This window comes from Cucurbita pepo, chromosome LG07 (assembly GCF_002806865.2).
Source record: "Cucurbita pepo subsp. pepo cultivar mu-cu-16 chromosome LG07, ASM280686v2, whole genome shotgun sequence".
In the NCBI taxonomy this organism is placed as follows: domain Eukaryota; kingdom Viridiplantae; phylum Streptophyta; class Magnoliopsida; order Cucurbitales; family Cucurbitaceae; genus Cucurbita; species Cucurbita pepo.
Genome location: NC_036644.1, coordinates 1,769,099 through 1,779,496, shown reverse-complemented (window position 1 = coordinate 1,779,496; position 10,398 = coordinate 1,769,099). Strand labels below are relative to the sequence as shown.

Here is a 10,398-nt window from a genome sequence, read left to right as displayed (position 1 = left end):
GGTTGGAGAAAATAACGAAACATTCTTTATTATATTAAATTATATTAATTAAACAATATGTTACATGAAAGTTGAATATGTAACATATTATAAGATTAATTATAGTATGATTGAGAAATAAAAATGAAAGTGGATTGTGTCCCATTGTTATTGGAGGAGGAGGGTGTGACAAATGTACCAAATCTTAAACCTTATATTAAAAAAAAATATACAAATGCAAAGTGAAAAGGCACTTTAATTCCGTGGCATTATTAAACTAAGGTTGGTGGCATTATTTGTTGTGCATCATCATCATAAGATTGAAAGCCTTATTTGGAATTATCTGCCACGTTCATGAATCAAATTATTCATTATTTTCTTCACTATTCAGAATGATTGGTGGATGTGAAACTTAAGATTTTATTTTCTTTTCTTTTTTAAAAAATCAAACAAATATCTTTTTCTTTTTATCTTCTTAAAAAATTATTTATTTTTTTTAGTTTAATAAATATGAAGCGGGAAAGATTTGAACCTCCGATTTATTGGGAATATACCGTGCATGGTCATGACTCGTGCTCTCCATGTTCGGCCCAAGTTCTTCACTTTTTACCTAATTTGCAGAGAAAACGTAAAAATCATAAAAGCTTCTCGTATAAATATCTTTAACCTAATTCCTCGTTAGCACACTCATCGTGTCTGACTTTGATACCATTTATAATCGCTCAAGCTCACTGTTAGCAGATATTGTCTGTTTTGATCAATTACGTATCACAATCAGCCTCATGATTTTAAAATGTGTCAAGGTTAATTACATAAAAATATTATTTTATGGTTACAGTAAATAATATTTATTTTATATTTATAAATATAATTTTCATTTAGAATAGTCTAGTACCGTTGAAAATATACGAAGAATAATTTATTCGTTTAAAAACATGTCGCTTTGTGAAAAATAAAAAGTAAAGAAGACTATTTANCGCTTTGTGAAAAATAAAAAGTAAAGAAGACTATTTATAAAAGAATATTTTTTTCTTTAAAGTTTTTCAAAACACAATAGAACATGTTTTACACCAACAAAATTTTCAAACAAAACTGTCCCATAAAGCTAAATTATTTTCAACTCATGATTTGAAAGAAAGTTTTATTTATTCTAAAAAAAAAAAAGCGTTTAAAAATAAAATTTATAATTAAATACCTCGATTTTTTCTATGAATTAAGTGGATAAAAAATAAATAGTTGTATAATAATAATAATAATAATTGTAACGACACATATCCACCGCTAATAGATATTGTCCTATTTGGGTTTTCCCTCAAAGCTTTAAAACGCGTCTACTAGGCGAAGGTTTCCACCTCCCCAACCAATGTGGGACATCACAATCCACCCGGCCCAACGTCCTCTCTGTCCTTCTTTCCTTCCTCCAATCGATGTGGAACCGTCCCCAAATCCACCCCTTTAGAGCCCAGATTCACTGCGAGCAGATATTGTTCTCTTAAATAGATAGTTGTATAATAATAATAATAATAATAATTTTTTATAGACGTTTTATAAACTAAATTTGTAATTTAATATTTTATCTATAAATATAAATAATTAAAAAAATATATAGCATATAGGGAGAGATGTCACAATCAAATAATTATTTCATATTTTCTAACATAAAATAGGATTTTGATGTAATCGATAAAGTAAAAATTGCAAGAATTCAACCGTACACATTCTTCCATTTTTTTATTCTATTTTTTTTTAGTTCAATGATGATGGAGGAAGACCAAAAATTAATGTTTTATATATTATTATATTGTACAAAAATAAAATAATTTTGTCACATAAAAATATTATATTTATTTTTTATTGTAATTTTGTATTTTAAAATTTTAATACACTCAATCTATTAAAAGTTTAGATATACAATAAAAAAATTAAATATATTAATTAAATCCTTAATATCAATCTCAAATCCTCTAATTTTCATCATTAATTAGTTAAAATTGTCAGGTTGAATGACACGACCTCATGTTAGGAGAAAGATATGATAAACATGGTTAATCAATAAACCTTGGCTCCGATACCATGTTAGATTGAATGAACCTATATGGGTTAGGGCTTGGATGTAAACGAGGATTACATGGTAGGCCTTGATTCAGTAACAAACCAGTAAATCAGTAAATTCTGATCCATCATACTAACAAACTAGGAAATCAGTAGATTCTCTCTAATTCATAACAGACAGTAAATCAATAGATTATACCAATAGATATGACATATTCTAAGTTTAACAAGAATGACCATTAAATTTGAACATTATTCGAGTTAGTTTGGGTTGACCTGATACTAAAAGTCGAGAGAACAAAATCATTGATTTTAATCCCATTTTTAATAATTTTCCCATATTACCCCTGCTAATCGTCTTATTTTTGGGCACGCCCCCCACCTACTAACCACTACCTTGCCAATCAACTAATAATTATTAAATATATTTACGTTGTCATTTTTTCCTTCCGATTTGTCCATTAATATCGTTGTCAAATTCCTCTAATTTATTGCATAAATTGAATTTTTTAAAAAGAAAACAATAAATTAAATTTTCTAAAAAGAAAATTTGTTATTCACACGATTGTTCGATAGTCATGCTTCAATTATGAAAATTTGACTCGACAAACAATTAAAATTAAATTTCATATTTTAATTTAATAAATATAATTAGAAATTAGAAATATTATTTTTAATATTTAAAAAGTCATTTTCGTCATTTTTAATTCATATATAAATTTAATAATGATTATGATAGCGTAAATCTATTTTTATTTTAAATAATCTAATAAAAAAATATAAATTATAAATTTTTATACGTCAAAGACAGAAAAGACGAGTAATGAAAGAGAATAAATATTATGTTCAAAATACATGAGAGGGGACAGTTGGAAAATGATTGATAGAAAATTATATATTTTATATTTTCTTATTTATTTATTTTTTAAAATGATTGATAGATAATACAATTTAATATTTTAAAAAATGTATTTTCTTATTTATTTATATATATATATATATTTTTTAATGATTGATAGATAATGCTTGATGTTGGAATACAGAAACTTTATTGAAAAAATCTACGGGAAAGATTTAATTTCAGACAACTAAAATAATATTTAAATGAAAAATTAAATATTTGGATAATAAATAATAATAATAATAAAAGTAAATTTAAAAGAAAAAATAATGCTAAATATTTTCGTAAAAATTAATATTTGAGAAATATGGTTCGAGAAATAGTTATTTGGGCTATTTTTTAGACATAGCCCAAACGTCATAAGAGCCCATTAACGGTTAAAAGTCATTTTTGGATAATTTATTTTTTAAATTTTATCCAAAAATGGATCATCCAAACCAATTCAATAATTTATACTAAATAATTAATTTTTTCATATACCATTTTATTTATTTATTTTTAATATTTTATTTTAACGTTCTCTCTTTTAGACACTTTTAAGTTTAGGTTTAAAATTAGAACGACAGAAGAAGTAGTGTGCAAGTGAGAAAAACTATTGAACAGGGTTGTTATGAATGTCTACGGGATATGGAAAGTTATGAACATCTTTAGGGTCTAATTGGTTGGAGGGTTTAGAGAACGGAAACGAGCTTGGACTTAAACACCTGTGTCTATCTCGAGATTTAGGATTATTTATCCGAAAATTGTATTTTTTTTCTTAATTGAGTGTCGTTCCCTTATTTTTATTTACCCGTATGAAGATTTAGTGTCAAGGCATGTTGTTCCTTTACTGTCATTTTAGGTATTTATGTGATGAAACCTTCCCCTAGCGGACACGTTTTAAAGCCTTGAGGAGAAGCCGGAAAAGAAAGCCCAAAGAGGACAATATCTACTAGCGGTGGGCCTGTGTTATTGCTTATGTTTAAGAGGGGTCGAAATGTAAGAAAATTTACCAATTTGACCCTTATAGGTCATTATCCTGTTTCAAATATTTTAAAATTTATAAATTTATTGTATATAAAAAAAAAATTGAAAGATTAAATCTACAAAAGGATGCCGTCTAGGCATGTCTACACACACAACTTCCCGCTCTCTCTGGAAGTTACTTTTTGAAAAATAGCCGCAATGACATTATGAATTTACGAAATTACCCCTTAAAACTCGCGGCGGTGAATTAACGAACGAAGGAGGGAAAGAAAAGAAACGGAGGTAAATGATGAATGACTCAGAACTTCCGACTGGTCGAGCTGAAGGAGGAGGATAATGCTATGGCATCCCTGAACGTCACCACAACCTTGTTGCCCCTCCGGCCGGTGGAATTCCCCTCCGGTAGTGCGAATCGTCGATGCTTCATCGGAAATTTCCCTAATCGGAAACCGACGCTCCCGCTCTCGGTTGCTTCAAATTCTTCGGAGCCATTGATATCGAGTCCGCCTGAGAAGCCTGAAATCGAGCTTGAATTTCTTGGGGTAACTACGCGTGAAGACTTTGTTATTGGTAATTTGAGTTTAGTTCCGTTGATTTTGTTGGATTGTGTGACTGTTTGATGTTTGTGGTTCTCTGGTGCAAACAGCCGAAGCCGGGAAGCGACGGATCGCTTCCGGTGGACACGGCCAAGGCGATAAGCGGCGAGAAGCTTCTAAGGAATATAATGCTGGATAACAAGATCGAGTTGTACGCCCCCTATGTAAGTTTTAATTTCTGCACGATACGGAGTGTGTTATGAATTGTGACTATTATTGAACCGATTTGTATGCTGCCCTAACACTGCGAAAATTAGCCATCACAACAAATATTATGGATCTCAACTTCTAGTAATGCTTGAGTAATGTGAAGGGAAGAACGATATGCAATGATCATGGAGTTTGTCTCCGACGGTATTGGATAACACGATGCCTGTTCCTTGAAACCTGCAACTAAATTTGAGCTGCTATTACTGAATTCCATATTTAGAATAATGCCTTACTTTGTCTGATCATCATGTCTCTGTAGAACCATGGTATAAACTCTGGTCTTTACAATTCAGCCTTTATTCTCAACAATTTCGATAAAGTTTTCATAGTTTAATCCTGTCAGACCAAAATACTGAAGTGATCACTTTGAAATATATAATGAAGTGATCACTTTGAAATATATATATTATATATGTTGTAACTGCCCAAGCCCACTACTAGTAGATATTGTCACTTTCACTTTTGGCTTCCCCTCAAGATTTTTAAAACTTCTCCTCAAGGTTTTTAAAATGTGTATGCTAGAGAGAGGTTTCCGCACCCTTATAAAGAATGCTTCGTTTTCCTCCCCAACCGATGTGGGATCTCACAATCCACCCCCCTTCGAGGCCCAGCGTTCTCGCTGGCACTCGTTCCCTTCTTCAATCGATGTGGGACCCCCCAATCCACCCCCTTTGAGACCCAGCATCCTTACTGGCACACCGCCTCGTGTCCACCTCCCTTTCGGGGCTCAGCCTCCTTGTTAGCACATCACCCGGTGTCTAGCTCTAATACCATTTGTAACAACTCAAGCCCACCGCTAGTAAATATTGTCCTCTTTAGCCTTTCCCTTTTAGACTTCCCTTCAAGGTTCTTAAAACGTGTATGCTAGAGAGATTTCCACACCCTTATAAAGAATGTTTTGTTTTCCTCCCTAACCTTGGGACCGATAATACTTTATTGTTTTTGAAATGGTGACTTAACATGGAATTAGAGCAAAATGCCCTTAGTCTATATTCATGTAATTTCATTTCCTTCCTATTTAATATTGATAACTACTGGTTGGACATTGTGCAAATTTTCGATCCGCAAGGTAAGAAAAGTATCAAATAATTAACAAATTGTTAACTTCACCATAGTTTATCAACTTCCACAATCTCAACGTTGTAATTAGTTGATCATTTACGCGTGTGTTTTCTTGCATAACGTGTCACTGAAATGCTCCAAATGTTGTTAGGGGAAATTGATGAACTGTGGTGGTGGCGGAAGCTGCGGGACCTGTATTGTCGAGGTAGTTTTGTGGCATTTCCTTGTAGTTAAAGCTCTAGTAATTTTGCTCTGAGACTTGTTTTTTCTGCTACCCAACTGATGAAGTACATAAAATGACACTGCCTCTAATAAACAGAACAAGAAAAGTAGAACACATGGTGCCAATGTTGTAAATGGTTAGAAATTTGGAGAGTAGAAAGATCACTCCCAGGCTAAAAAACTGGATTTTGTGATGTGGGAAAAGACACGCTAAATAATCTCATTGTACGAAATAACAGTGTGGCACAATCTTGATGAAAATTTCTTGGTGCCGTTTTTTGGTTTCATCATACACTTCATGAATAGTTAATTTTTTTTCCCCCCTTACTGCCATCACATGTCTTGTTGAGCATGATTATAGGCACAGGAAAATCTAAAGCAGAGGACATATTTGTGCGGTTTTTTAGGTTAAGAAATATTTTTTTGTCCATCCATTTTAATTTAGTCTCAAAACTTTAATATGTAATGGGTTAGTCTTTATATGTTCAAATTTGTATAAATTAGTCGGCGATCTTTGATAGATAACAAGTTGGTCTATATACTTTAAAAGCTATAACAATCAAAGATTTTGACAAGATGAAGTATCTATTTTTATCATGCAACCATCTGTTTCTGGTAGTTTAAAATCGTATTTGGTCTCTAATCAGTTTATCAATCTATATATGCAAAAAAAGAATCTCACTATATTTGAACAATATTTTTTGTTATAGAGACTAAATTCTTTCCTATTAAAGTTCAATGACTAAATTGTTGCACATTTGAAAGTATATAGACTAAATCGTTACCTACAATTGTTCATAGACTAAATTGATGGAGCCAAACATGTCCTTTAACCTTTTTTTTTTAATCCAAAGAACTGGATTTCTGATGAAGGTCTCTAATCTTCTTGTGCAGATAATTGATGGGAAAGATCTATTGAATGAGAGAACAAATACTGAACTTCGTTATTTGAAGAAGGTAAGCAAGATAACAGTTGGGACTTAAATTTCTCCTTCTCAGCCTCTGTGGTTTTTGAATTTGAGCAGATACGGATTCAATATCAATACCCCGAAACCCCTAAGGGTTTTACGGGAACCATGTGTAAAGTTTTTTTTAAAAACCTTTTTGACTCGCCATGGTACTTTCCATGTTATGTTGCCTATTAGCTCTGAATTAGTTCCCAATATAGACTTTTTTCTCTACATCACTGTTTAAAGGTACAATAAGAAAACATTTTATCCCCGAAACTGCATGATCTAACTACATCACTGTTTCTTTACTGTTCTAAAGTCTACTGCCTACTTGTTGAGCCTTGTTGGGCCAAACAAAATCCTAGTTCACGTAAGCAAGTATAAACGAATTTTTAGGACAATTCAATTAATTAACTTGAACTTTCTGAAATGGTGCCGAGAGCCTGATTTTTTTTCGTGTTTTCTACAAGTTTATCATTCATAATTTGTTAATATTAATCAGTTGTGATAATTCAGAAACCCGAAAGTTGGAGGCTTGCTTGTCAGACAATTGTTGGCAATAAAGAGAACTCTGGCAAGGTACTTTCAAGAACTCATCATCTTGGTGCCTATTTGCTTCTCTGTTCAGATCTTTAGGACAATACCTCTATCATTGCATTGAATATATAAGATCCATCATAGCCATAAATTTCCTCAACATGATTAGATTGCCTTTTGCTGAAAGACAAGCTTTCTGGCGCATGACGAGGCCAATTTTAGTATGAAGGGATAAAATTTTAACTTCAATTTTATATATAATTTTCTCATTTTAACCGGTTTAATTTTTTGTTTTTGAAAATTGTGCTTGTTTCTTTACACTTTTACTATGTTTTTCACCTTTGTTTAAGAAAAGTTTGATATGTTAGTCAAATTTTAAAAGAAGAAATAAGTTTTAATGTGTATAATTTTCAAAAATCAAAAACTAGAACCTCATTTGATAATCATGTTATTAGTTTTATACTTTTGAAAACAAATATTTTCTTCCAAGTTTTTCTTCTTTAAAAACACCAAGTCAATATTAAAAAAAAAAAAAAATTAAGTTTTTTAAAACCATTTCTTTTAATTTTCAAATTTTGGTATGATTTTGCTAAACATTTAAACAGGAAAATTTTAGAAAAATTGTTGAAGTATGAGGAGTTTAGAGATAATTTACCCTTGTGACAAAAATAGTATTTATAAACTTAATTGTCAAGAACAAAACAAAATAATTATCAAAATTAAAGGGTTATCAAACAAAACTTAGACAATAACTTATAGAATCCAAATATTTTGAATCTCATAGCGAAAATTACATTTCTCCTCCTTTTTCGCTTTGTCCTTTCTCCATCGTTACTGCGCCCGCATTAATTTAGGTGGACCATTGGTTACAGGTTGTGGTCCAAAGGTTGCCACAATGGAAGAAGTGATTTAGAGTTGCATGCTGTGGTTTGTGGCAAAGTCGAGAGGTATAACAAAATTATGGCTCGACACTCAAATATTAGCCCTTCCACACACTTGACTCTGCTTTACCACCATTATATGTAAGTTGAAATTGTATATTTTAAGAAACTTAGCTGGAAAACAGAGATTCAGTCTTTTATTAGTGTTAATACTGGCGCATGGATTGTTTATTCCCACACTCTTAGAACCTCATTTATGTCATAGGATTGTGAAGGGAAGAAAAAGTTGAAGATTCATGAATCTGGTTTTGGATTAATGCGCAGGTGTGGCCAATTGGCTTACAAATTGATGCTATTTGGATTAAAGTAGCTGCACAATTCACTAGCACCAAGGAATTGGTCAAAAATTAGTTGTTTTTTTTTACTTTATGGAGATAGATTAGAGCATAGAAGAGAGGAAAAGGTGAAGAAAAGGCCAAAAAGAAAAGTCTTTTTATATTGTCATTAAAGTTTACATGTTTACAGATTCTCCTTGCCACCAAATTGGCCCTTTTAAAAGAATGAATAACTTATATACAAGAAAAAGTCACCTTTAGTTTAAATTACTACCTTTGTTTTGGCCTTTTTTTTTTCTTTTTAGGTTTAAAAGTTTAAATTGGAGCCGTGTAGAATTTTAATTTCATCTTTTAGACACTTTTTCGTTAGCTTATACGAGGTTAAAGATTTTAATTTCTCTCTTTTTATGTTGATCTATACTTATATATATTAATGTGTGATATAGTTATGAGTTTAGTTTCTGAACTTTTAGATTTATATCTACTTGGTCTCTAATAGGTTCCTAGACTTTAGAAATGACTAATACATCTTCCACTTTCAATTCTACGTCTCATGAATTCTTGACATATTCCATTTTTAGAAAAATTAATCGTAACAGTTCAATCCAACTGCTAGCAGATATTGTCCGTTTTGACTCGTTATATATAGTCGTCGGCATCATGGTTTTAGAATGTGTCTATTAGGGAGATGTTTGCACACCTTCATAAGGAATGCTTCGTTTCTTGCTCCAACCGATGTGGGATTTCACCTTCATAAGGAACGTGTCTAATTAGTATTTGTTGCCTAATCTCTTTCTTTCTGTGGTTTAGCTATGCATTATTAGGCGCCCATGTTCTAAGTTGACAATGCTGCAGAGTGCTAAAAGCTTTAGGGCGGGAAAAGGAGAAAAAAAATGATAGCAATGGAGCGGAGCTTGTTGTCTTCTAGGCTCCTCCGAATCAGGTAATAATATCAGTGTTTGAAAATCTCTCTTACTTTTCAAATGGATTGCAATTTTGGATGCCCTCCACCACACCTCTTCCCTTTGGGACCATCCCTATCTATAAATGCAATATTTTTTTTTACACATTTGGCTCTAGTTATTCAAAAGTTTAGGTTACTTTTAATTACTACTCCCTATACTTTTCGATCTGGTCTGACGTTCTTAAACTTTGGCCAACCTGAATATAACTCAATTAGTGAAGACCACCTTCAATCGAAAGGTTAGATGTTCAAATTTCTCAAGTTTGGAGTAGGTTTTTGAGCTGTGGCTGATGGGTCTCTCTACTTTATGTCTAACAGATCTTGAATTAGGTATAAAATTAAAATTTTCGATCGAAAAATTAGATGTTCGAATTTCACAAATTTAAAGTAGGTTTTTGTGCTGTGTCTGATGGGTCTCTCGACTTTATGTCTAACAGATCTTGAATTAGGTATAAAATTAAAATTTTCGATCGAAAAATTAGATGTTCGAATTTCACAAATTTAAAGTAGGTTTTTGTGCTGTGTCTGATGGGTCTCTCGACTTTATGTCTAACAGATCTTGAATTAGGTATAAAATTAAATTTTTCGATCGAAAAATTAGATGTTCGAATTTCACAAATTTAAAGTAGGTTTTTGTGCTGTGTCTGATGGGTGGGTCTCTCGACTTTGTCTAACAGATCTTGAATTAGGTATAAAATTAAAATTTTCGATCGAAAAATTAGATGTTTGAATTTCACAAATTT

At 31.7% G+C, this 10,398-nt stretch overlaps 2 protein-coding genes across 4 annotated transcripts in view; both read left to right on the top strand.

The window, feature by feature from the left end:
• Positions 1-4,168: 4,168 nt before the first annotated feature.
• LOC111798163 (photosynthetic NDH subunit of subcomplex B 3, chloroplastic-like) lies at positions 4,169-9,758 on the top strand. Of its 3 annotated transcripts, none has more exons than XM_023681164.1 (7): positions 4,169-4,440; positions 4,545-4,658; positions 5,918-5,971; positions 6,883-6,945; positions 7,455-7,517; positions 8,348-8,422; positions 9,547-9,758. In XM_023681164.1, the coding sequence occupies exons 1-6, from the start codon at positions 4,192-4,194 to the stop codon at positions 8,381-8,383; spliced, it is 579 nt and encodes a 192-aa protein (XP_023536932.1). In that variant the 5' UTR covers positions 4,169-4,191; the 3' UTR covers positions 8,384-8,422; positions 9,547-9,758. The 3 variants fall into 3 exon arrangements, with proteins under 3 accessions (XP_023536932.1, XP_023536930.1, XP_023536929.1); XM_023681162.1 differs by having other exon boundaries at positions 9,502-9,758; XM_023681161.1 differs by lacking the exon at positions 9,547-9,758 and having other exon boundaries at positions 4,170-4,440; positions 8,348-8,704.
• LOC111798757 overlaps positions 9,594-10,398 on the top strand; it is a 10,939-nt gene continuing 10,134 nt past the window's right edge. Inside the window, exon 1 of the mRNA XM_023682084.1 lies at positions 9,594-9,634. Coding sequence (XP_023537852.1) covers positions 9,594-9,634 — 41 coding nt within the window. The remainder of the gene's footprint in view (positions 9,635-10,398) is intronic.